Source organism: Podarcis vaucheri (assembly GCF_965113315.1).
Source record: "Podarcis vaucheri genome assembly, chromosome: 9".
NCBI classification, from domain to species: domain Eukaryota; kingdom Metazoa; phylum Chordata; class Lepidosauria; order Squamata; family Lacertidae; genus Podarcis; species Podarcis vaucheri.
In genome coordinates this window covers 3,926,984-3,953,917 of record NC_138767.1, presented here as the reverse complement: position 1 = coordinate 3,953,917, position 26,934 = coordinate 3,926,984, and the positions used below count along the sequence as shown (strand labels likewise).

Genomic DNA, 26,934 nt, shown 5'->3' with positions numbered 1-26,934 from the left:
CTCTTAATGACTGCAATAGGTCTTACAGGAAAAGGCAAGGGGTGAGAAGGTGAAAAATGGCTTAGTCATGTATAATGAGATAAGAATCCAATGTCTTTGTTCAGACCAGGTCTCTCCATGGTTTTAAGTTTGGTAATGAGTTGCAATTCAGCAGCTTCTCTTTCCAGTCTATTTCTGAAATTCCTTTGTAGTAAAACAGCTACTTTGAGATCTTGTATAGAATGTCCTGGGAGATTAAAGTGTTCTCCTACTGGTTTCTCTGTTTTGTGATTCTTGATGTCAGATTTATGTCCGTTTATTCTTTGGCGTAAGGTTTGGCCTGTTTGTCCAATATAGAGAGCTGAAGGACACTGTTGGCATTTGATGGCATACACAATGTTAGACGATGAGCAATTAAATAGTCCCGAGATGGTATGTGTGATGTTGTTGGGGCCAGTAATGGTGTTGTCCGGGTGTATGTGGCAGCAAAGTTGGCAAAGTTGGCTAGGAACTGTAATCCAAAGTGGCTGGACTGGGGACGGCTGCCTCAGGCTGTTCCTTGAGAAAAAGTTAAGCCTCCAGAAACTCCCTGAGTCTGCAAATCTCTCTCCCTCCTCCTTCCGAACCTCCCGGCCAAGCGAACACACCTGCATTCAATTCCATTCCCGTTTCCCCCAAACCTTGCCATTGCTGCTCTCTCTGTTCGAGGCAGAAGGAAGGAAGGAGGGAGGCAAAGGAGGAGGAGGAGAGAGAGAGAGAGGGAGGGTGGAAAAAACACCAGGATGCTGGTAATGACTGCGCTCACTGAGCCTCTGAGGCTGGCGAGGCAGCGCCCATCAATTATTAAAGAAAATTGGAGCATTTCCTAGCAAACCAGAGCATCGCACAGCCTTTACAGGAAAACCAACTCTTCCATGCGCTGGGCCGCCAGGAACCCAGCTGGGGGACGGCGCAGAAATCAGACGTGCTCCATTAGGGTCAACAAAACTGAAATCCCCACCCCCACCTCTCACACTCTCCCCCCCCCCCTTGGGATCACCAAGGTCCCCATCCTGAGCTGCTGGGTGAACGGGCACCGCCACCACACACAGGAAAGCCCCCAATGGCTCTCTCTTTCCTGCGACAATGGGCGTTCTCATTTCGTAAGGCCGGCCTTGCCATTGGGGAACCTGCGCAAGAATCCCAGAGCGCAATGGTGGTTGACTGGGATGGCATTCTCCCCAGCTCTCTCCTCCCCTCCTCCTTCCTTTCATCTTTTTTTTGGGGGGGGGGCTTTTCCTTCAACAGGGACGCGGGTGGCACTGTGGGTTAAACCACAGAGCCTAGGACTTGCCGATCAGAAGGTCGGCGGTTCGAATCCCCGTGATGGAGTGAGCTCCCTTTGCTCGGTCCCTGCTTCTGCCCACCTAGCAGTTTGAAAGCACACCAGTGTAATTAGATAAATAGGTACCGCTCCGGCGGGAAGGTGAACGGCGTTTCCGTGCACTGCTCTGGTTCACCAGAAGTGGCTTAGTTATGCTGGCCACATGACCTGGAAGCTCTATGCCGGCTTCCTTGGCCAGTAAAGTGAGTTGAACGCCACAACCCCAGAGTCGGCCATGACTGGACCTAATGGTCAGGAGTCCCTTTACCTTTATCTTTTCCTTCAACAACTATTGCGAGAAGAGAGAATTGAAGGGAGAACAACATATTCCTAGGACAGATAAGAGGAAGTCCTTGTGCTATTAAGACTCTTGCCGCCGTTGTCACATACATAATTAAGTTCTTTATTTTCCAATAGCACAAGAATGGAAGAATGATGAAATCCTGGCAAAAGAGCAGTGGCAAGGGAAATTAATGGATTATGCGGAACTGGCGAAATTGACATACAAACTGCGAGACAAGGACAACTGTGGCTTTAAAGAAGAATGGGAACTTTTTACAAATTACTTAAAAGAACAACAAAATGAACTGGACTCCTTGGCAGGTTTTGAATAAACATACACAAATTTATTATTGTTAACATAACAGGCAGATAAATTGAGAATCTTTACAAGTTTATAATATGCAGAGAAAAATATGTGTTGAAAAATCAGAGAGAGGAGCTGAAGGAAGTCTGGGGGGGAGGGAGGGAAATGGGGGGATGAAGAGGATAGGAATTTGATAATTTGTTATGATGAAATTCTTAATAAAAACTATTTTTAAAAAAGAGAAAGTCCTTCATGCAGCACAGTTGAACTGTGGAACTCATTTCTGCAGGAGGGAGTGATGGCTACTAAGCTGGATGGCTTTAAAAGAGGAATAAGCAAATTCATGGAGGAAAGTGCTATCAATGGCTGCTAGCCAGCATAGCTATCTTCTGCCCCCACAGTAAAGCCAGTAAAAATAATAATAGGAGCGAGACGGCACGCCCAGCCCCTGAGAACACACCTATGTGCACAACAAGTCCTCTGCTATTATCATTATCATTATTATTATTATTAATTTTATTTATTTATATCCCACCCATCTGCCTGCGTTGTTCCAGATACTCTGGGCAGCACTCGCCATGAACTTCAACGAAACGGCCACAGCCTTGTGAACAACTGGTCACCTATGGTGATCGCAGATCATCTCCAGGTAACCAAGCAGGACAGCTTAACAAAAGTTGGCTGCTATATTGTAAAGGTCACAAGGTACTTGCAGGAAGGCTGGGTGTGTGGCAGCCACCAGGGGTGCGCGGACTTAAGGACAGGACTTAATTGCCAAGGGTGAGGGAGGGAGTGGCTGGAGTCCCCAGCTTCTGAACTGGCCGCTGTGGCTGTCTGTACGACTACCAAAGGATTCGCCAACAGATTTCTGCACATAGCCTACTACTGTTAAAGGCATAGCAGCAGGCCAGGTTGGGCTGGTGTAAAGGTAAAGGGACCCCTGTCCGTTAGGTCCAGTCGTGACCGACTCTGGGGTTGTGGCGCTCATCTCGCTTTATTGGCCAAGGGAGCTGGCATACAGCTTCCGGGTCATGTGGCCAGCAGGACTAAGCCGCTTCTGGCGAACTGTTTCCCTTCCCTCCGGAGTGGTACCTATTTATCTACTTGCGCTTTGATGTGCTTTCGAACTGCTAGGTTGGCAGGAGCAGGGACTGAGCAACGGGAGCTCACCCCATCGCAGGGATTTGAACTGCCGACCTTCTGATCAGCAAGTCCTAGGCTCTGTGGTTTAACCCACAGCACCACCCGTGTCCCTGTTGGGCTGGTGAGCCTATGGCTAATTCAAGTGCCCTTGGCCATGGACATCAGAGCCTCCATAGCTGCAAGGGAACATAAGCAGAGCCTCTGGATGAAGCCAATGCCCTATCCTGTACTCAGTGGCCGACAAGGTGTCTGTAGGAAACCAGCAGCAGGATCTGAGCACAAAAGCATCTCTGCCCTCTGATGGTTTCCAGCGACTGGGTCTCAGAAGCATCTTTGCCTCCGACTGGCTCATAGTCATCAACAACCGTTTTCTCCATGAATTTATCCAATCCCCTTTTTAAAGTACTCCACCAATCCTGTGGCAGAGAGTTTCATAGCTCAACCATGCGAAGCAAAAAAACCCCCACTTGTTTTGATGAATTGGAAGAGCCGCAAAAAGATTCCATTGAGCACATGGATTGATAATATGGACAGATTCGCTAAATACGAACGAATTGCATGTTGATGCAAATTAAAAATGGATAAATATGAAGGAATCTGGAATGAATATTTAAGCGATAAGGGGGGAAGTGGTGGGAGGAGAGAGAGGTGGGAAAATATTGATAAAAGGGTGCAGTCATAGATATATCAGTGTATTTAAATATGAATTGTTCAATTTTGTTATTATTGTTATTACGGTTTTTGTTGTTGTGTCTTTTGCGGTTGTTGTTTGTATCAAAAAAATGATTATTATTTTTAAAAAAACAACAACCATGCGCTGTGTGAAGGACTTTCTTTTATCTATTCTGAACCTCCCACTCCCATTTCACTGAACGCCCATGAGTTCTAGTCCTAGGAGAGAGGGAGAAAAACTCTTCTCTGTCCAGTTCCTCTGTGCCATGACATAATCTTACAAGCTCCTATCACCAGTATACCTGAAGGAGCATCTCCACCTCCATCGTTCTGACTGAGGTCCAGCTCCGAGGGCCTTCTGGCGGTTCCCTCACTGCGAGAAGTGAGGTTACAGGGAACCAGGCAGAGAGCCTTCTCGGTGGTGGCACCCGCCTTGTGGAATGCCCTCCCACCAGATGTCAAAGAAAGAAACAGCTATTGGACTTTTAGTTTTTGATTTGAGTTTCTACTGAAATGAGGCTGCATTTTAATGTTGTTTTTAAGTTGTATTTCAATCAATTGTTGTTATTATTATTATTATTAGACATCTGAAGACAGCCCTGTTTAGGGAAGCTTTTAATATTTGATGAATCACTGTACAGTGGTACCTTGGGTTAAGTACTTAATTTGTTCCGGAGGTCTGTACTTAACTTGAAACTGTTCTTAACCTGAAGCACCACTTTATCTCATGGGGCCTCCCGCTGCCGCTGCACCACCACTGTGCAATTTCTGTTCTCATCTTGAAGCAAAGTTCTTAACCTGAAGCACTATTTCTGGGTTAGCGGAGTCTGTAAGCTGAAGCCTCTGTAACCTGAAGCTTATATAACCCGAGGTATCATTGTATTTTAATATTCTGCTGGAAGCTGCCCAGAGTGGCTGGGGAAACCCAGCCAGATGGGCGGGGTATAAATTATCATCATCATCATCATCATCATCATCATCATCACGTTGCCCCTTACTTGCCTTTTCTCCAAATTTGGAAAAATCCAAATTGCTGTAGCTCCACCCCCTTGATCATTTTGCTAGTCTTTTGCTGAACCTTTCCCCCAACTCCTTGCCAATTCCCAGCTGTCACCTCTCTGCCTTTAGCCTAAGCCACAAGCCTTTCCATTTCCAGCATCTCTGAGCTTGTGCCATTTCTTCCAAAACTCGATTTCTCCCACCGCCACCCGTCCTCAACACCCGTCCTGCTTCATCAACATTAAGGTGCATAAGTGGGGTGAAAGCCATTTTGGAAAGACTGGCTAGACTGTCCACAAATGCAGGCTGGAGATTTTGAGGATGAAAAACTGCTGAGCACCTGGGATAATCTGGAAGCAGCAGGTGTGGGCACAGAGCCTCCGTTGAGTTCAAAACAATAGGCCGGGTGAATTGTCTCATTGTGGGATTCCTCAACTAGCACCTCACACCTGGGGCTGGAGAATAATATCCTCCTACAAGTGGGCTGCACAGCCCAACTTTAAATAATTACAGCACACCTGCAACTGACGTGCATTTAACTTGTGCACATTCAGCTTCACGCACATGGCAATTTTTTTTTAAAAAAAATTAAAATTAAAAGGGGTCAGCTTTTAAGGGGAAAAACAGTCTGGCAAATTCCACTTACTAGTGAACCTGGAGTGCTTTGACTATACGCAATTTTGGCTGTAGGCGAGATCTCCGGAAAGCAACCCCCACGTAAGTTGCAGGCTTACTGGATTTTTTAATATTATTAAATGCAAGGGTTATTATGAAGTTAAAGCAACAATCCAGTGGGAAATATGAAATAAAATAAAGGGGGGTAAACCTCCTGAGAATGTTCTTTATGAGGTAATGGCTGTGAACCCCGGTTTGTTTTTGTTTTGGTTTTTTTGGTACTCCCTCCCCATCCACATCCCATTTATTTTATTTTATATTTTCAGCTAGATTCATACTTTAATTTCATAAATGGCTTGGGGTTTTTTTGTGATGGGACTCACCAGTGTGCCATTTTGTGCTGGGGCCCACGACACTTTTAGAAAGTAATGGGCACTGACACCCCCTTGTTTGTTAATTTTGTTTTTCTTTTTATAAAAAAGAAAAGAGACACTGCTCAGTGCCAACATTCTGTTGTCAAAGAATATCACAGAATCAAGGGACCATGAGGGTCATCTATGTCAAGGCAATAAACAACTATTTTACTTTTAAAAGACAACTGAAGGCGGCCCTGTTTAGGGACGTTTTTAATGTCTGATGCTGTATTGTTTTTAATATTCGGTTGGAAGCCGCCCAGAGTGGCTGGGGAAACCCAGCCAGATGGGCGGGGTATAAATAATAAATTATTATTATATTATCGCCAAAGAATTGATGCTTTTGAATTCTGGTGCTGGAGGAGACTCTTGAGAGTCCCATGGACTGCAAGAAGATCAAACCTCTCCATTCTGAAGGAAATCAGCCCTGAGTGCTCACTGGAAGGACAGATCCTGAAGCTGAGGCTCCAAGACTTTGGCCACCTCATGAGAAGAGAAGACACCCTGGAAAAGACCCTGATGTTGGGAAAGATGGAGGGCCCAAGGAGAAGGGGATGACAGAGGACGAGATGGTGGAACAGTGTTCTCGAAGCTACCAGCATGAGTTTGACCAAACTGCGGGAGGCAGTGGAAGACAGGAGTGCCTGGCGTGCTCTGGTCCAGGGGGCCACGAAGAGTCGGACACGACTAAACAACAACAAAAGTCCAACCCCCTGCAATGAAGGAATCTTTTGCCCAACGTGGGGCTCAGATCCACGACCCTGAGTCTCAGGCCGTACCGACTGAGCTATCCCAGTTTAATATTTTTAAGAGCGCAGATGAACGAGAAAGTTAAAAACCTGTGACTCTATCCATGGCCAGAATGGCTGCCTACCGCCTCCAGAACCAAAGGTAGCAGATGTTGCCCAGACACAGCAGAATCATAGAATTGTGGCATTGGAAGAGGCCCCCAAAGCCATCTAGTCCAGCCCCCTCCAAGGTAGAAATCTCAGCTAAAGCATCCATGACAGACGGCCGCTCAACCTCTGCTAAAAACCTCCAAGAAGAAGAAGAAGAAGAGTTTGGATTTGATATCCCGCCTTTCACTCCCCTTCAGGAGTCTCAAAGCGGCTAACATTCTCCTATACCTTCCTCCCCACAACAAACACTCTGTGAGGTGAGTGGGGCTGAGAGACTTCACAGAAGTGTGACTGGCCCAAGGTCACCCAGCAGCTGCATGTGGAGGAGCGGAGATGCGAACCCGGTTCCCCAGATTACAAGACTACCGCTCTTAACCACTACACCACACTGGCTGCAAGGGAGAAACTATAACTCTTTCCCCCATCACTCCTCTGGGTTGAATGACTACAATTTGCCCCACTGAGGATAATTTTTACCCCAAACTATGACATTAGTAACTTGGAGGCAGGCCTGGCACAGCCTTATTTCATCCAGTACCCCCACTGGTTATTTTTGAACTACAATTCCCATCATCCCCAGCTTGCACAGCCTAATGGGAATTGTAGTCCAGCACATCCGGAGGGCACTAGGCTGGCCTAGACTTTAGAGGGTTAACCGCAAAAGCGCACTGCATAGTCAGGTCTTCTGCATTTGACGCTCAATCTCAGAGCCTCTACAAATGTGGCGCACGCAGGGTGTTTTCGAAAGATGCAATTGTGTGTTTTTGCAAATACTTTGCTGAAGTTGTCAGTTGTCGCTTCCATTTTTGGTACACCGCTTAGAGATATTTTAAACGTGCGTTTCCGAGCACAATTTGAAGTGTTGGTGCTGACCTTGAAAGCCCTAAACGGCCTCAGTCCTGTATACCTGAAGGAGCGTCTCCACCACCACCGTTCAGCCCGGACACTGAGATCTAGCGATGAGGGCCTTCTGGCGGTTCCCTCATTGCGAGAAGTGAGATTACAGGGAACCAGGCAGGGGGCCTTCTCGGTGGTGGCGCCCGCCCTGTGGAATGCCCTCCCACCAGATGTGAAGGAAATAAGCAGCTATCTTCTCTTTCAAAGACATCTGGAGGCAGCCCTGTTTAGGGAATTTTTTAATATTTAATGCTGTCTTGTTTTTAACACTCAATTGGGAGCCGCCCAGAGTGGCTGGGGAAACCCAGCCAGATGGGCAGGGTATAAATAAATAATAATAATAATAATAATAATAATAATTATTATTATTATTATTATACATATTAAGTGGTGTGGGAATTGAATAACCTAATCAAATCATATAACAGCAAGCCTAAAAGAACGAGCACGTTCTTTCTGAAAACGAGGCCAGCCAACAAACAGCAGTGCCATCGCATGAAAGGAAAGTGACGAGCGGCAGAAAACATATAGTGTAAGGGTGAGTGGGTTCCACAGAGAAAGGGCTGCGTTCTACACACCATTTCCCAGAGAACAGGAAGTGCTTCAGAGCTTCATCAGCTGGTATTCAGTGAGGAATATAAGGGAGAAGGCATCAAGGATGCAAGATCTCAGAAAAGTTAACACCAGAACCTTGAATTTGGCCTGGAGGGAAATGGCAATCGATACGGAAGATCCAAACCTGGGATTTCAGTTTGCACATATTGATAAGTAGCCTACAATAGTGGAATAGTGGAAGAATTCTGATCGCCGAAGAATTGATGCTTTTGAATTCTGGTGCTGGAGGAGACTCTTGAGAGTCCCATGGACTGCAAGAAGATCAAACCTATCCATTCTGAAGGAAATCAGCCCTTAGTGCTCACTGGAAGGACAGATCCTGAAGCTGAGGCTCCAATACTTTGGCCACCTCATGAGAAGAGAAGACTCCCTGGAAAAGACCCTGATGTTGGGAAAGATGACAAGGAGAAGGGGACGACAGAGGATGAGATGGTGGGACAGTGTTCTCCAAGCTACCAGCATGAGGGAGGCGTTGGAAGACAGGAGTGCCTGGCGTGCTCTGGTCCATGGGGTCACGAAGAGTCGGACACGACTAAACCACTAAACAACAACAACAACTGCAATAGTGGGAGCCTTCGGATCTGTCTCCAAGGGCAGCCCTGCAGAAAGCAGGGCTGCAGGAATCTGATCCTCCAAACTGAACAGTCGCGATCGAAAATCCATGAGAGGTTTTCAACAAATCGATGCCCCTCTCTCTCTGAGCAGAGGGGGTGGGAGCAAAATGTGGGAGCAGGAAAGGAAAATGGTTGGCTATCATTCTCTGGCTACCGGAACGGAGAAGACAGTTCTGGGAGACTCAACGATCAAGTCAAGCATCAATTCCGTCACCGGTGGAGGGACTGGAAATTGAGTGTGAACCGATCAAGAGAAGCTCGAGCTCAAGGAAAGGAAAGGTGTGTTACCTCCGACTACGAAGAAAACTGGCAAGAATGATGGCTGAGAGGTTGGAGACGCAGCAGTCCCCTTCCCCCTCTCCCTTCACCTACACAGCTGTTAACTTTTCCCTTTTCTTGCAAGAAATCCTATTCGGAATAAAGGAAAAAAGGAAAATGTTGACAGCTATGTTCACCGACCAGCAACTGATATTATTAGCCTCTAAAATATTATTTACCACTAAAAAAACCCTTCCAAAACATGTACACCCCCCCCCGAAATCTCACCCCCTTCCCCAAGATTTTTGCTCAGCTGATCAGCGGGGAGGATGCTTTCTCCAGAGGAAGGTTGCAGAGTTCAGACCTGCACATTCAATCCAGGTTGAGATCTGCAGGTGAAGGAGAGGGATGGGAAGAGATTTGTCCATCCTGACATCTGGCCACATCTGCTGCCCAAGGTAAACAGGGTGCCAGCGTTGCCTTTGGCTGGATCCTGTGGTCAGCCTCTTTATTCCCATGTACATTTTTTACAAAGCTGCCTTCTCTGTTTTGCACAGGGTAAGCCCTATTTCCCCATAATTTCGGAAACGCTTGGAAAGTCTCAGAAACCGCCACTTGCCAGAAGGTAACAGCCACCATCCACTGTGCTATTAAGTCAAAATATTGCGACTTGGGCCACTTTAGGCTGGATGTGCTTGAACCGCCTGTGCAAATATTCCTGACATCGTCCCCTCCCTTGCAGCCCAGATTACCCAAGGTGCTTAATGAAAATCTGATTCATTTGCATCCGGCACGATTCTGCAGCTGAACACAAACTTTTCCCCAGGTGGGCTGAATTCTCTCTGCTTTCAACATGCAAGCCGACTCCGGCACGACTGGTTTCCTTTTTAAACAACTCCCCCCCCACCACAAAAGGACATACTGGTGTCTATGATGAAGCCCTTCTTCCCACTGATTTACAGACTATTAGTTCTGAACGTGCTTTTTAAACCAACGAGACTTGTTCAAGCAGGAAGGTTCAAGACTACGGTGCAATTGACTTAACTGATCAGGCTGATGGCATCTGTTGGTGGCTGCGTGCATGAGACTGGGTACTGCAGCAGAACAGGCTGGCCAATGCCTGCTTGTCTGGGAAGAATTCAACTCAGTGCTTACAGCGGCGCAAAGCTTCCCACCCCACTATGCCCCATGCCATCCCCAAAGAAGAATGTAAGAAGAGGCTGCTGGTTCAGACCATCGACCCATCTACTCCAGCATCCTGTTCTCACAGTGGCCAAACAGATGCATGTGGGAAACCTGCAAGCAGGATTTGAACACAAGAGCAGCACTCCCCTCCTGCAGTTTCCAGCAACTGAGATTCAAAAGCATTATTGCCTCCAAGCGTGGAGACAGAGCGTAACCATTGTGCCTGCTAGCCATCAATAGCCCTCTCTTCCTCCATGAATTTGTCTCATCCTCTTTGAAAGCCTTCCAGGTTGGTGGCCATCACTGTGGCAGGGAGTTCCATAGTTTAACTGTTTCAAGAAGTATAGGGGAACCCCCAGAATAAACTTGGTGGTAGGGTGGGTGGGAGGCAGGGATAACGTTCCATTGCCCACAGAGAAATTCTTGCTCTGACAGAGCATTCATTTTGGCACTGCTCTGAGCACGACCCTTTATTTATTTTAGGCTGTGCACCACTTGTGGGTTTTTGAAATGCTAAGCAGAATATGAATGCTTCCAAATAAACAAAAATGTAAATTAACTCATGGCAAAGTTTGCCGAAAGAAGGTAAGGGCGGTGAACTCTTGAAACGGCAGCTTTCAGAATTTCTCTTGAACGAAGATTCAGAATCAGGAGGCATTATGAAGAATCAGCGCCAAAAATTAGGAGAAAACGCTAACCACCTGACACCAGGACAAGATAAGTCAACACAACAGGGGTGGCGGGAGCCTATGAGCCCCTGGCAAATACATTCCATGCCTTGCTTTACAGCTTTGACACAGTCAGACGAAACATGCTCTGACTTCTGGCATCTGGGCCCTAGGAATGGCAGTGAGTTTACTGCCTGTTTGCATACGTTCTATATATTTTGATGTTATATAAATCTCAGCTAATGCTGGGGTCCGGCACAGATGAACACAAGCACAGAAAATGAACGGGGTAGAGAGAGGTGGGGCGGGTAGATGAGATCAGCCCTGGCCCACCAGGCGCCGTCCAAATATTTCTGAACTATAACTCCCATCAGCCCCAGACAGCATGGGGAACTGTAGTCCAAAACAGCAGGAGGGTGCCAGGCTAGTAAATATACTATTACGCTAAGTGTGGTTTATTCCTTTGGAAGAAGATGAGGGCAGAACGGAGGGGTGACGAAAGGACTGGGAAGGATGCAACAGGAAAAACAGTTGCATGGAATAGGCAGGGCTGCAAGCAAGATACAATATCTCAATGTAGTTTACGGTTAAAAAAAGAAAGTGTTTCTCATTCTTTCCTGGAGATTGCCACAAAACAACAACAACATCAACAAATCTAGTGCAAATTCTTTCTGGGTGAAATCAGCCTGGATGGTTCATGCAAAAACAAGGGGAACGTTCTCTGTTTTTTGTTTTTTTTTTTTAAATGTTGATCCTTACTCTATCAAGGGATCTTGTCTGTGTCTCGCACACTGCCTTCCTCGGATATTCCAGTTTTGCTTAACCATTTGAGGTGACCTGCTCAGTCCAGGGAGATAATGGAGAAATGCAATATCTTGTTAGGGGGCCCCCGGATAAAGGGAGGTGAACACACTCCTTGGCTTGATAAAGCTTCGCTGCCTCTTCTTATGTCTAATTATCATATCAGGTTATCATCTCTTCTTGGGTCATTAGGAAAAAAGCCCACTCACAAATCTCATCCAGACTCAGGTAATTACGATGATTTTTAGCTGCGCGAAATCCCACGGCAAGACCTAATTCGACACAGATCCAAACCCTTACTTCTTGCAAACTACTACAAAGCTGCCTACGTCTCTGTTTGGGGCATTCTACCAAAAAAACCCAAAAAAATACCCCAAACAGGATGGAAGGCCTGAGGGCTGGACTCAACGACGGAGAAACTGAGGCAGCAAACCAGTCACTTTCCGCCAGCTTCTAGCCTACACACGGTGTTCCGGGGAGAATAAAAAACGGTGATAAAATTGTAAAGTACAACTGGGCATGATCCACCAGAAGGTTCTGCTCCCCCTTGCTTGCTCCAGAGAACATCTGGGTGGATTATGCCTTTTCACACTGAAAACAGAGGAATGATCAACATTAAAGACTCAAGCCAGCTAGCACAAAATTATTTCTTCAGAGCTCTCCCGGTCTTTCCCAGATGCCGCCTGAAATCCTTTCAGCAGAGATGCCCACGCTTGTACCTTCTGCATTCCAAGCATGTGTTCCGCCACTAAAATATTCAACATTTATTCGGGGACCTGGGGTGCACTAGGGACCAGGCAGGCACAGCACAGCTGCACAGGCCTTTCAAAGCCTGCGGCATTAGCATTTCCAGAGACACAAATAAATCTACAAAGTGCGCCGCGAAACCCTTTACTAGGGCACAACTCTCAGATCATATAGCCAAAGAAGGTGACTTGGGTCAGCGATGCACGGGACCCAGCTAGTAGGTTTGCAAACTCCAGGAGACAACAGGCTGACAACAATAAATTCAGTTGCAAATTGCAGGTGAATGATATACAGGAGAAATGGGGGGGGTGAGTTGTATCCCTGCTACATGGTTACTTATGCAACCTAACTCTTGCTTCCTTTGTTTAAGCAACCTCAAGTAAATGTCAAGCAAGATCAGATGTCAAAGGTCAGGGAACATTTGAGATCGATAGAAAATCAATTCAAATAAAAAAGAAGCAAACTCCCGGAGCCATGGAGCCCAGGGAGAAATGATTCATACATCCCAGCTTATCGACCAACAGGAATAATTGTAAAAGATAGAAAGGAATGGTGGGGGCGAGAGAGGAGTTTGCGATGTGGAGCAATTTTGTACGAGAGCACCAAATTAAAGCATACTTGGGGGGAGGAGAGAGGAATAATAAAATTAAACCCACAGTTGTTGTTGTTTTTTTAAAAAAACACAACAACAAACCACTAATGTCTGTTTAAGAAATTTGCAAGCAGAATTGCGAACTTGCATCCTTGGCATCAGTCTAACTTTCTGTTTTGCTTTTCCACCCCAAAGTGTTAACTTCAGAAACACTTTCCAACAGCTTGACAACAAGAAATATAAAACCAGTTTCTGTGTATGTGTGTGTGTGTGTGTGTGTGTGTGTGTGTGTGTGTGTATTCATATAAATGTTATCTGACACCTCCCGTCAGTTCCAACCTAAACTGTTTTTGATTCTGCTGAAAAATCCATCTGAAAAGAGTTATATCCATGAAAGTTCCAATGAGTTATAGCGAAACTTTAAGAGCAACAATGAAGGTGAAATCAAGGTACCTGTCTTTCCTCCTCTCTTACTTAGAATTAGGGTTGGTGTTTTACCGGGAGATTTAGCAGGGGAAGTGGTGGAGGCCTTACACCCTCCCGAAAACTAAATAATCGCAATTGCAATCCTGAAATTCCCCCTTCCTTTAAGCAGCCCCCCCCAAGATGTAGCGAATAAATCAACAACACGCTTTGCCCGTCAAACAGGAGAACTGGAATAACATGCGCCAGTCATCGGAGTCATCGGAAGAAAAAAATAAAGAAGAATGAACACCTTTCCCGTCCAAAACTCATTGCCTTGACTTCTGCAGGAGAACCCAGTAAATTCTTGGCAAATTTCAAAACAGACAGGAATTGGGGATGGGGAAGAGAGAGAGAAAACTATTGAAAGAAGGAGTTTGGGGGAGTTTCTTCCTCTCTCTTTCTTTTTTTTTTTGGGGGGGGGTAAGAATTTGCTGCAAGCCTTCTTCAGGCCCTACCTTTGAGCTGCGGTGTTGGCGTCCAGAATGCCAGTCCCATGCATCCAAGACCTCACAGCTGACAGCCCACCACCGGTCAAAGGCTCTTCCTTCATGGTCAGCCCACCTCTGGGGAGACCCTCCTGGATGGAGAACATCAAAACAGCCTTTTAAGGGTCCTAGGTGTGCACGGCAGGGGGCGCGGAGTGGGTGGGGAACAGGTCTTCTCGCCAAAACAATCCCAACCCCCAACCCCCAGTCAGGGAGGGCTTCCACCGAAGAAAGTTTGGGGCTCCTCTGCTTGCTTGTTTTTTTGGAAATTCCCCCCGAGCTTGGGGCGGGGTGGGGGGCAAACCCCTAGAATCCCCCTCAAAGCAAAACAGAAAGAGGGGATCTCTTCAGAAAACCAAAATCCAGCGGCTTCCAAGGTGGATTCAGGGAGAGAGTTTCCCCCCTCAGCCACCTGCTCCTGAGCAGCTAGCAAAACCACGAGGTGTAGGGGTGACAATCCAAAGGCGGAGTATTTTGGACCGGTTTGTTTGTTTCCAAGTGACTGGGGAGGGTGGTTCTTGTTGGGCGGGGGGTGGGACTGGCTGTGTGTAAAGGGGGGGTGGAGAGAACAGCAGCCAAGCAGCTGGGAGGGGAGGGTTGTGCGGGGGGGGGAGAGAGAAAGGGATGGAGGGAATCAGAGCAGAGGAGGAGAGCCAGGGAGAGAAGCCCCGGTGGGAGAGGGGGAGGGGGGAGGAGGAGGTGGCGAAAGGGGGGAGGAGGAGGGGAGAGAGAGGGGGCTGGAAGGAGGGATGAGAAAGAGAGAGAGAGCGCGAGGCAGAGGAAGAAAGGAGTGGCTGGAGGGATGGAGAGAGAGAGCGGGGTCAGGGCAACCGGAGGAGGCGCAAAAAGGACCAGAGCAAAGGAGAGAGAGAGAATAGAGGGATGGAGGCAGGATGCCGAGGAGGTGAGGAGGCGGAGGGAGGGATGGAGAGGGCAGGGCGCCGGATGGATGGATGGGTGGTCGGGCGAGGAGGAGTTCAGAGGCCGGACGAGCGCCCGGCGGGCCGGATCAAGAGCAGACGCCAAGAAGTGATGGAGAGAGGGGACAGGACGGGCGGCCCGTCCCGGGATGCGGAGAAAGTTCAGGGGCGCACCGGGGGAGGGAGGTGAGTGGGGGAGCGGTGCGCGCTCCGGATCAGGGCGCTTGGGGACCCAGGATGGGGGTGGCGTGGGGGAAGAGACAGTGAGCGGCGTTTTTTGGGGGTATGGAGGACAGTTGGCACTTTCTGGGGCGCCCCTTCTGGAGAGAGCCCCCCACCCCCCGGGACTGGAGCCCCCCAGGGGCTTTACCGAGGGCGCAGGCGGGTGGGAGCGCGGGCCGCCGCCGCTGCCGCCTGCGGAGCCCCCATTCGCGGGCAGCAGCAGCAGGAGGAGCCTCCGGCGAGGGTCCCCGGAGAGCAGCCCAGCGGCGGCGGCTGGAGCGGCGGCTGCTCTCGCGCGCCTCCTGCGCCTCCTCCTGCGCCGACCGGCCTGGGCTCCCGCCTCGTCGCCCTCGTCGTCGTCCTCGCCGTCCGGCAGCAGCACCATCAGCACCGCCAGCCAGTGCGGCGCGGGGCCGGCGGACGGGGACTCCAGGCGCAGGGGGACGACGGGGCTGCCTCCTCCGCCGCCTCCGGCCGGGCCGAGCCGGGCCATGCCGCCTCCCTCCGCCTCCCCAGGGAGGGAGGAAGAGGAGGAGGAGGGGAGGGGGCTGGAGCCACCGGGCCGGGCAGGCTGACATCATCCGGGGAGGAGCGGACTCCGGGGGGACGGACGGACGGAGGGGGAGGAGGAGGCGGCGGCGGAGGAGGAGGAGGACGATGGCCGCGGGCGGGGGGCGCGCGGGGGACGAGGACGGGGAGCAGCCTCCCCCCATCTGAGAGTGGCCCTCTGCAGGGCGCACTGCCTCCGCATCTGTGCGTCCCCCCTCCCCAAAAAGAAATGCATCTCTCTAAATCCCACAGATCTCACCCCAGCCGCCGCCACCCCCAAAAAAACCCAGGGGAGCAGCCTCCCAAGTAGCCCCCAAGACCAAGTCCCCAGCGAACCCCCGAAATCCTCTCCAAGGGCGCGCTGCCTCCGGGACCTCTCCATATGGCGCCCCCCACTCCAAAAGTAGATGTGCCTCTCTAAACCCCACGGATTTCACCCCCCTCAAAAGCATGTGGAAAGTGGGAAAACCCTCTCTGGCCCCAGATTTTCTTTCCCCCATGGCAGGCGTTTGGATACCTGCTCCCCAAAACGTTCTCAGGATTGTCTCCTTGTGCAAAAGAGGAGTTTTGGTCCCCATGTCAAGGCCCTGAGAGCCGATTCTCTCATCTGTACACCAGCCCTGTAGAGGAGTCTTTGGACCAGGATTCACCCAGCACCACAAGTGCGTCACCCTAAGTCGCCCCCTGCCCTGAGCTCTCTTCCACATGTTCCTCCACCCACTCACTCTGGGGTACCAACTTGAATAAAATATTGGGGGGGGGCAGGTAAGTCCTGACCTGTATAATCTGTCACAGGATGTGTCTCACACACACCGTTTGAATGGCAATGCCCAGCAACTTTGGGGAGGGGCTGGTCCTATGCACCCAACCAGGAACAGGCCCCAAAAGCCCTGCAAATAGGCTTTGCTGCAACCAGATTCTGCATTCCACCTTGACCTGTTTAATGCAACCCCATCGAACCTGCATGTTGGTGTTCACAAGTGACGTTGGGACACCTTTTGGCATGGAGTTATGTGTGAATGTGGTTGAAGTGGGACATGAAAGCTGATGGCACCTACTTTTTTAATTATTATTATTCCAGGAAGCACCTAGCCTGGGAAAAGCAACAAGACTGAATTGAGGGAAAGTAGACTTTTCGCTCCTCTGGAAATCACTTTGCATTCGGCACAGCCCGCCAGGAAGTTCTCCTGCTCACAGGCGCACTGGGGAAGAACGAAAACTTACAGGTGGAGTCCAGTAGCTTGGATGGGCAGCAGGAGTAACGGCATATTTTGTTTTCATTTATTTTTTTCTTAGTACCTTTATATTCCACCTTTCCCGCAAGGAAATCGAGGCTGCGTACATCAAATCTCCACACTCGATTTTATCTTTGCAACAGCGCTTCGAGGGTAGGGAAGGCTAGGCTGAGAGAGAGAAAGTGGCCCGAGATCACCTGGTGAGCTTCATGGTTGATTGGGGACTAGATTAGGGTTACCGGGCATCCCTGTTTCCCGGAGACAGTCCTCTGATTTGTGAATAAGTCCCCGGACAAATTCCATCCCCGGAATGTCCCTGGATTTCATCTGATGTCCCTGGGAAACTCAGCAGCAGCAGTCTCAGCAACCTGGAGCAGTTGGCTCTGGCTGGCTTCAGGGGCTGCTGGGAAGTCCCCACATTGTGGTGGTGCAGGGGCTCTAAGACACAGCTTCCGGGCTGCCTCCACCTTCCCTGACCCCAGCAACTAAGCTGCGAAGGGAGGCTTCATGCTGCCTATCGGAGCAGCCTCTGTGCAAGCAGGAGTGGGGCGGGGATCTCTCCCTTCCCAGCTGAGGGATTCCTGCTCCCCCCCGCTTGCATGCAAGTGGGAATGGGATTGGAGATGCTCCCATGGCCTCGCCACCGCTGCTCTCGGCCCTCCTTGTCGGAGCCTTGTCAGTAAAACAGGAATTTGTTTGTTCTCTGAAAAAGTCCCTATACGGTCTCAAGCAAAGTGCATGATGCTGGCACTCTAGACTCACTGAAGTGTTGTTTTCTCTAGGTTTTCAGCAAGGTAAAGCTGATCCATGTGTGTTTTTCAAAAGAAGCTGTATTGCTTATTTTTATGTTGATGATATTCTTTTTTTGGGGAAGGATGTCAAAATGTACAATAGCGCCCTAGCTCAACTGAAGGAGCACTTTGACGTGAAAGACCTTGGTGAGGTAACCAACTACCTATCTCTGGAAATAGAGAGAGACCAAGATGGTAATATTTTAGTACACCAGTCACAGAAAATTGCTGATGTGTTAACCAAACTAAACCTGATGGATGCTAACCCTGTAGACACACCAATGACAACAGGTTATCAGGTAGATGATACTGAAGAAGCATTTTCCGACACTACACTGTACAGAAGTGTGCTAGGCAAACTAAACTTCATTGCCAGATGTTCAAGACCTGACATTGCAGTTAGCACGAATTTGCCAAGCAGACATGTCAACAATCCTACTGTTAAGGATTGGAAAGCTCTGAAATGCATAGCACGTTATTTGAAAGGCACTGTGCACTACAGACTGAGATTTAACAATCAGAAGTCTGGAGGTCTTGAGATATTTGCTGATGTGAGTTTTGGAAGTTACACTACAAACAGGAAAAGCAAATCTGGAGATAGAAGCCTCGGAGGAAGGGGAAACGTGGCGGTTGAGGTCAAGGCGACAGCCACTCTGCCACCACCATCGCTGCAGCATCAATGTCCCGAATGTGTAGTATGTCTGTTTGTTTAAAGTGTCCCCATATTCATTGAAAAAAATCTGGTAACCTTAGACTAGATCCCTCGTCTCCCAGGCCCTAGACTGAGACACCAACCAGTACCCCACACTAGTTCCTTCCAGTGGCATAGCGTGGGGGGTGCCAGGGGTGCCGGCCGCACCGGGTGCAACATCTGGGGAGCGCGCTCGCTGCCTCCGGAGTCGCCGAAGAGCCTCGGGCGTAGGCTGTAGCGGAGCCGCATGTCTCGCGGAACCGACGAGCTGTGTGTGCGTCCGGGCTGAAGGCGCCCGGCAGGCAGCGGCTCTCAGCGCTCACCGCGGAGGACGCGCCAGGCAGCCCCTCCTCACAGCCCCGCCTCCGCCGGTGCTGCTGCAGCTGCTGGGCCATGTTGCATTTTCCTCGCCTCTCTGCCCCCCTCCTCCTCCGGGCAAGCGGCGTCGTTTGGGCGGCAGCACCAGCGGCAACTCGCAGGTTAGGGGGGGCGCAAATTACTTGCCTTGCCCCGGGTGCTGACAACTCACGCTACGCCACTGGTTCCTTCTTCACCTCTTCAGTCCTGACACAGAATTGCGGGAAAGACCTCAGAGCTCATCTAGTCCAACCCCGTTCAGTGCAGAATCTGCAGTCTGATTTGCAGCAGCGGCATCCTTGGCAGATGGATGCCCAGCCTTTGCGTCAAAAGCAGGTGACATTCTGCATATGGGAGGTGAAGCGTGTGGTGTAGTGGTTAGTGGGTTGGACCAAGACCCGGGAGACCGGGGTTTGAATCCCCACTAGGTGATTTTGGGTTAGCATCTGTCTCCCAACCTAGTCTTCTTCGCAGGGTTGTTGCAAAGATAAAATAGGGGAGATTATGTATGCCAGAATGGGCTCTTTGGAAAGGTGAGCTGTAAGGGAATAGAATAAAATGATGTACATAAGAACAGCCCTGCAAGATCTGGCCAGTAGCCCATCTAGTCCAGCATTCCCTTCTCACAGTGGTCAAGTAAATGCCCTAATGGAAGCAGGTTTCGAACACAAGATCCCTCTCCTGTCCTGCAGTTTCCAGCAACAGCAATCAGAAGCATCACTGCCTTCTCACCCCTTGCCTTTTCCTGTAAGACCTATTACAGTCGTTAAGAGTCGTCAACAGGCTCATCTCAGCTATCTGCCAATCTCCCATTCCCACCACCCTTCTGAGTAATACCCCTCCCCACCTTCTCACTATATAGAAGGGTCTGGCAACTTCTGTTTCAGTGTATCTGAAGAAGTGTGCATGCACACGAAAGCTCATACCAAGAACTAACTTAGTTGGTCTTTAAGGTGCTACTGGAAGGAATTTTTTTATTCTGCCAGTGGAGGCAGAGAGTGAGGATTAGCGCTCACACAAACATTTACTTCGGTATCCAAAGATAGTTTCGCACAATCATAGAACTGTACACTTGGAAGGGGACCGTACGGGTCAGCTAAAACAACGCAGGAATCTTTAGGCTTGAACCTAAAACCCTGAGATTGAGAGTCTCAACTCGCTTGTGGGAACAGCTCAGAGGCCGCGAAAGAAGGAAGGTCAACAACTGGAAGAATTAGAGGAACCATTGGAAATGACCACGAAAAGCAGTAGAGATAGGAGATTATTAGAACCCTCCGTACTTGAAGCATGGGAAGTCCTATTAAAAATTTAAAATTTGGCAGAATATTTGGATTATTGGATACCGTATTTTTTGCTCTATAAGACGCACCAGACCATAAGACGCACCTAGTTTTTGGAGGAGGAAAACAAGGAAAAAAAATTTTTTTGATCCCTCTTGCTGTTCTGGCTTCTGGGATAGCTGTGCAGCCAGCATTCGCTCCATAAGACACACACACATTTCCCCTTACTTTTTAGGAGAGAAAAGGTGCGTCTTATAGAGCGAAGAATACGGTATGTATATGTATAATTTGGAATAGTTATTGTGATTTGATTGGTTAGTGGAAAATTTAATAAAAATGATTTATTTATTTTTAAAGAGAGAGATTGAGAGTCTCATGTTCTCTACCGACTAAGCCAGCCTTTCTCAACCTGTGGGTCCCCAGATGTTGTTGGACTACAACTCCCATCACCCCTAGCTAGCAAGGCCAGAGCTCAGGGATGATGGGAGTTGTAGTCCAACAACATCAGGGGACCCACAGGTTGAGAACCGCTGGACTAAGCCGGGTTGCACATCCATGGTTAAACTGTGGAACTCTCTGCCACAAGGGGCAGTGATGGCCTGCAACCTGGATGGCTTTAAAAGAGGATTGGACAAATTCATGGAGGAAGAGAGGGATATTGATGGCTACTAGCCAGGAGGGCTATGGTCTGCCTCCGCAGTTGGGGGCTTGTTGCTGGAAACAATGGGGGGGGGGGAAGGAGGCTCTTGTGTTCAAATACCGCGTGCTGGTTTCCCACAGGCACTGAGAAAAGAGGATGCTGGAGCAACTGGTCCCTTGGTCCGATCCAGCAGCCTGTTGTTATCTTCTTCTTCTTTAACATTTTTTATTGACTTTTTCCACATAAATTATTTCACCAATTATATTTTCCCACTCCCATCTCCCTCTCATACCCCTCCCTCCCCCTACAACTTCCCTCAGTTCCTCTTTCTGATTTATTAACACATATCATTCTCTGCATGCTATAAAAATGTAAAAATCTCTAAATTATCCATCTATTATATTAACAAATAAATTTGCATCTGTTTATTCAAAACCTGCCAAGGCGTCCAATTCATTTTGTTGTTTCTTTAAGTACTTTGTAAAAGGCTCCCATTCTTCTTTGAAGTCACAGTTGTCCTTATCACATAGTTTGTGTGTCAATTTCACCAACTTCGCATAGTCCATCAGTTTCTCTTGCCACAGTTCTTTGGTCGGGGTTTCTTCATTCTTCCATCCTTGTGCTATTAAGACTCTTGCCACCATTGTTGTGCACATAAATATGTTCTTCATTTTCCTTGGCAGGTCTTTCCCTGCAAACCCTAACAAAAATGCTTGGTTTTTTTACAAATGTTAATTTGAACATTTTCTTCAACTCATTATATATCATTTCCCAATTTTTAAAAATTTCTCTGCAATCCCACCGCCTGTTGTTCTGTTCTTAATGCTTTTCAACAGAGAGCAATTCTGCACATCATGATGAGCCACCGAAATACAAGATGTCGAGTGATCTGTGGGAATGTCCCCTGGAAAGACCACCATCCCACTCTGGGCTTTGGCACAAGTTAACTGTCGTTGATGGCTGGTGACTGCTAGCTATTGAGCATGCCACAGCTTCCATGAAAGCTGGGGAGGGGGGTAAGGCAGGTGGATGGGAAATGTGGTCGTATTTTATAGGTGCACAGTGGAAGAACTCTTCCATCTTTTTGCAGCTGGGTGGCAAGAAGCATTCGGGGTGCGGGGACAACACTTCATGCTGCTGGTCTTGAGGAAACTGGCGTTGCTTTTTAAGAGACTGTACCAGTTTGTGTGGATGCCTGCCTGCTCGCTGTGTACCTGGTAAATAAAGAGATCATACCAGAAAAAAATTCAGCAGCCATGGAGTCTCTATGTCCTTCCAAGGGAAGCGGCCCAATCCAAAAAGGTAGCTCCAGAGTTGTCCTGCGACCAGCGGTGTAGCGTGAGTTGTCAGCACCCGGGGCAAGGCAAGTAATTTGCGCCCCCCCCTAACCCCTAACCTGCGAGTTGCCGCTGGTGCTGCCGCCCAAACGACGCCGCTTGCCCGGTGGAGGAGGGGGGCAGAGAGGCGAGGAAAATGCAACATGGCCCAGCAGCTGCAGCAGCAGCGGCGGAGGCAGGGCTGTGAGGAGGGGCTGCCTGGCGCGTCCTCCGCGGCGAGCGCTGAGAGCCGCTGCCTGCCGGGCGCCTTCAGCCCGGACGTGCGCACAGCTCGTCAGTTCCGCGAGACATGCGGCTCTGCTACAGCCTGCGCCCGAGGCTCTTCTGCGACTCCGGAGGCAGCGAGCGCGCCCCCCCGATGTTGCGCCCGGTGCGGCCTGCCCCCCTTGCACCCCCCATGCTACGCCACTGCCTGCGACTCTCAGGAAGCAGGAAAAGCCACAAACACCAAGGGCTCTGCAACTCCCTGTACTTGGTACACACACACACACTGCACAATTGCAGTTGCGCATGCAATCAAACCCCATCCAGCAGGTTTAAGATATCAAGGACTTCCCTTCTTCTCTTTCCATGGTTCATTTTGCATATAATAAAAGGTAAAGGGACCCCTGACTATTAGGTCCAGTCGTGGACGACTCTGGGGTTGCGGCGCTCATCTCGTTTTATTGGCCGAGCTGGCGTACAGCTTCCGGGTCATGTGGCCAGCAGGACTAAGCCACTTCTGGCGAACCAGAGCAGCACACGGAAACGCCATTTACCTTCCCGCCAGAGCGGTACCTCTTTATCTACTTGCACTTTGATGTGCTTTCGAACTGCTAGGTTGGCAGGAGCAGGGACCGAGCAACGGGAGCTCACCCCATCACGGGGATTCGAACCGCCGACCTTCTGATAGGCAAATCTTAGGCTCTGTGGTTTAACCCACAGTGCCACCCGCGTCCAACTTAGCATATCATAAACCCCTGCATATTTTACAAAAACTATACCATTCAGTATTCCATTATTACATCCATCAAAACTTATTTACACTGTTGAATTTATCTTAACGCTGCCAGCGTTTTCAGCTGTACACAGTTATTTCCCATATATTCAATAAACATTTTCCAGTCTTCTCTAAATGTTATGTTCTTCTTGTTCTCTTATTCTGTATGTTAAGTCCCCAAGCTGCACATATTCTGTCAACTTAAGTTGCCATTCTTTTGTTGGAACCTCGCTCGTTTTCCATTTTTGGGCTAACAAAACAAGGGTGGCATACATAAATAACCTTTTTCGACACCTGGGAATTTCAGTCTGAATTATCCCCAACAGAAAGGACTCTGGGGTTTTTTGGGGAAAGTACTTTTCACCTGGAGCATCATCCTTCTCACCTGGAAGGCAGAACCTTCTCACCTGGAGCATCATCCTGTCTGTTTTATCTTGCTCTTTCAGGCCTGCCCCTCACATTCACCACTTCCCTCTCCCAGCCCTGGATGTCTCCCTCCCTCATTCCCAAGATCTCTGTGTGAGTATGTATCAGAGACTCCTTTGCTAAGCAGCTCACAGTTCCATCCCAGCTACCAGGCAGCACAGGGCAATTTTTCACAGGGAGTGCTGGATGCAAAATACAGCGCTGGGTTCAGAATGTAGCTCCCTGGTAATCTCAGATGCCACCGAAAAGTAAAACGCACAGCGAGTCTCTGTCCCCCTTTGGCTGCATAAGTGTGGGTAACCCTTGCTGAAATTTCAAAAGCCAGAGAAAGATTTGCAGAGGATGGAATGCCCTGGGTGGTTTGATGCTTTTCCCTGTGGGTGGGACCTGAATAAATTATGCAGATGAAGGGAAATTTTGCAAACTTGCATAAGCCACACAAATCATAGAGGGGTGCAACAGAGTGTCTTGTGAAGACCAACCGATTTAGGGCTGCAATCCTAGACCGACTTACCTGGGAGCAAGTGCCACTGAACTCAACCGGCGTAACTTCTGATTTCTTCTGGCCAAGGTCTTCAGTTGGGCTAGAGGAACCAGCTTCACAGGACGCATGAAACGACAACCAAACTGGGGACCCCAAGTGTGGAAGAGAGTAAGATAAATATTTCTGGTTTACAAAACCAAGGTTAAAAAACTGCTTGCCCTTTTGGTCTTACGTTACGAAGCAACAGTATTTTTCTTCGTTGCTGTGTATGCAAGTGTTTTTATACAGCTACCCAGGCAATAAAGATGTGTTCTCTGCAGTCCTTGGAGGGAAAAACCATCAGTTACAGGAGAGCAGATTTTAGCTAAACATTATCCCAAATGTCTTGACTGAAAGAACAGCTCAGCAATGGAACCAGCCCAGATTCCGTTATATGATCCTACTGTTCACCTAGGTCACCCTTTTTTAATACAACTGAATTGAGTTCCTCTGGACCACCACATCAAATCTGTTAGCCTTCCAATGTGCCATTCTTTCTTGGTCAGTCTTGCTGAAGTCAGTCACCAGGTAAGAAAAATGAGAGGGTTTTTTCCGTTCTTGACCTAACCCCTTCAGATCCAAGGCTCCTGATTGTGGATGAGGAACAGCTGAAGGAGCTGGGTATGTTTAGCCTGGAAAAGAGGAGACTGAGAAGAGATCTGATAGCCATCTTCAAATATCTCATGGAAGATGGAGCAAGCTTGTTTTCTCCTGCTCTGGAGGGAAGGACTCGAACCCACAGCTTCAAGTTGCAAGGAGATTCTGACTTAACATCAGGAAGAACTTTCTGATGCTAAGAGCAGTTTGACAGTGGAACAGGCTAAGAGGGAGGTTTTTAAGCAGAGATTGGTTGGCCATCTGTCATTGATGCTTTAGTTGAGATTCCGGCATTGCAGGGGGTTGGACCACAGTTCTATGATTTTGTGATTTCAGACATCAGGAAGTCTCCCTGCCCGCAACCTGCTGGGCAGGGAGGAGGGACCAGGGGTGTGAGAGAGAGGAGGTGTGAGAGAGGGGGGTCTTTTCCATTTGGCTCTGACCCCCACCCACTGCCAGATTCGGTCTCACCCACCACCAGCTTGCAGCCGGACAGAGTATTACCCATCCCCACGAGAGGAATGTGGGTCACACAGAAAAAAGTCCGTCCCACTGGTAATGAAACAGAGGCGCTAATTCCCTGTTCATGCACCCAAAGATGGAGGAGCGATTATGTTAAGGGGTGGCCGGGAAGAGTGAGGTCATTGCTGTGAGGAGCCAAGCCGAAATGGGAGATAATGGAAACCCCTTTTACTGGGAATGGACTCATTTGGGCATTTTATCCTAGCGGAAATAGCAGCACCTGCATCCCACAAGGCCATTAGCGGATGGGAGAGAAGTCCTTTTGAGCGGACCTCAGGCGCCGTGGGGAAAAGCTTCTTCCCCAATGGGATGGGAGCCTCCGGCTTTCGATCTCAGGACCCGTGGAGCACCAAAGCAGTGCCCACTAGGGATCCATTTGCAGAGCACCATTCGCATTCGTAAGAAGGGCCCTGCAGCCGGGTCACGCAAAAGAGCCTAAGAAGAGGCTGCTGGATCAGACCAATGGCTCATCAAGTAATAATAATAATAATAATAATTTATTATTTATACCCGGCACATCTGGCTGTTCTTCCCCAGCCACTCTGGGCGGCTTCCAACAAAATGTTAAAATACCATAATGCATCAAACGTTAAAAGCTTCCCTAAACAGGGCTGCCTTCAGATGTCTTCTAAAAGTCTAGTAGTTGTTGTTCTCTTTGACATCTGGTGGGAGGGTGTTCCACAGGGAGGGCGCCACCACCGAGAAGGCCCTCTGCCTGGTTCCCTGTAACTTGGCTTCTCGCAGTGGCACATCTTGCCACCCAGATGATGACGATGATGATTGTTATTGTTATTATTATTAACAGGATTTGAGCACCAGAGCCCCCTCCTCTCCTGTAGTTTCCAGCAACGGGTAGAATAATCGAATCATAGAATTGTAGAGTTGGAAGGGACCCCGAGGGTCATCTAGTCCAACCCGCTGCAATCTCAGGAATCTCAGCTTAAGCATCCCTGACAGATGGCCGTTCCACCTCTCCTTAAAAACCTCCAAGGAAGAAGAGTCCATAACCTCCAGAGGGAGACTGTTTCACTGTCAAACAGCTCTTAACATCAGGGAAAACTTTCTGATGCTGAGTTGAAATCTCCTTCCTTGTAACTTGAAGCCGCAGGTTCAAGTCCTACCCTCCAGAGCAGGAGAAAACCAAGTTGTTCCCTCTTCCTCACGACAGCCTTTGAGATCCTCTTTTAAAGCCATCTGAGTTGTAGTCCAACAATATCTGGAGACCCAAAATTGAGAAAGGTTGTTCCAGACTGTTGGGGAGTCCAGCAATTCCAGGAGGACGACAGGTCAAGGGGCTGGTTTTTATTTCCTTTATGGTTTTGGCATTCCATTTTCTTCATTTTGGGCTTAAACTCGGAACGCGTTTTTCTGTACCAAACCTCCCAGGACTAGAGTCAGACATGGAAGAACATAGGCTCGTTGCCCCACCTAGTGGCAAGAAGTTGCAAAGGCGGTTAGTGACCCAAATCTCATGCAATATTGCCCTTCTTCCCTAAAATAAAGAAAGCAGCGTGCAAAATGGGGCCACCTCCTAGATACGGTTTGGGTCTGCACTAGGGAAAACCTTCAGCTATGCAGAAAAATACAATGCAGGTCTGAGTACTTTTAAGAGAGGGGAAACCCCCCCTCCCAACATATGAAATCTACGGTAGCACAACATCTTATTCTGGGAACAGCTGTGAGCCCTGAACAGGGAACCAGGCAGAAGGCCTTCTCGGTGGTGGCGCCCTGACTTTCTAAAAGTCAGAAAGTTGTTTGTTTCTTTGACATCTGATGGGAGGGTGTTCCACAAAGAAATAAACAACTTTCTGACTTTTAGAAGACACCTGAAGGCAGCCCTGTTTAGGGAAGTTTTTAATGTCTGATGTT

General features: G+C 48.8%; 1 protein-coding gene across 3 annotated transcripts in view; it reads right to left on the bottom strand.

Moving 5' to 3' along the window:
• Window positions 1–15,666, bottom strand: part of LOC309539947 (transcription factor COE1-like) — a 105,613-nt gene extending 89,947 nt beyond the window's left edge. Inside the window, exons 1-2 of one of the 3 annotated variants that reach the window (XM_082236430.1) lie at window positions 15,287–15,666; window positions 13,967–14,088 (exon numbers count right to left, since the gene is read on the bottom strand). In XM_082236430.1, the coding sequence (XP_082092556.1) occupies window positions 13,967–14,088; window positions 15,287–15,631 (467 nt within the window). In that variant the 5' untranslated portion in view covers window positions 15,632–15,666. The remainder of the gene's footprint in view (window positions 1–13,966; window positions 14,089–15,286) is intronic. The other 2 variants (XM_082236428.1, XM_082236429.1) reach the window with 2 other exon arrangements.
• Window positions 15,667–26,934: the final 11,268 nt, after the last annotated feature.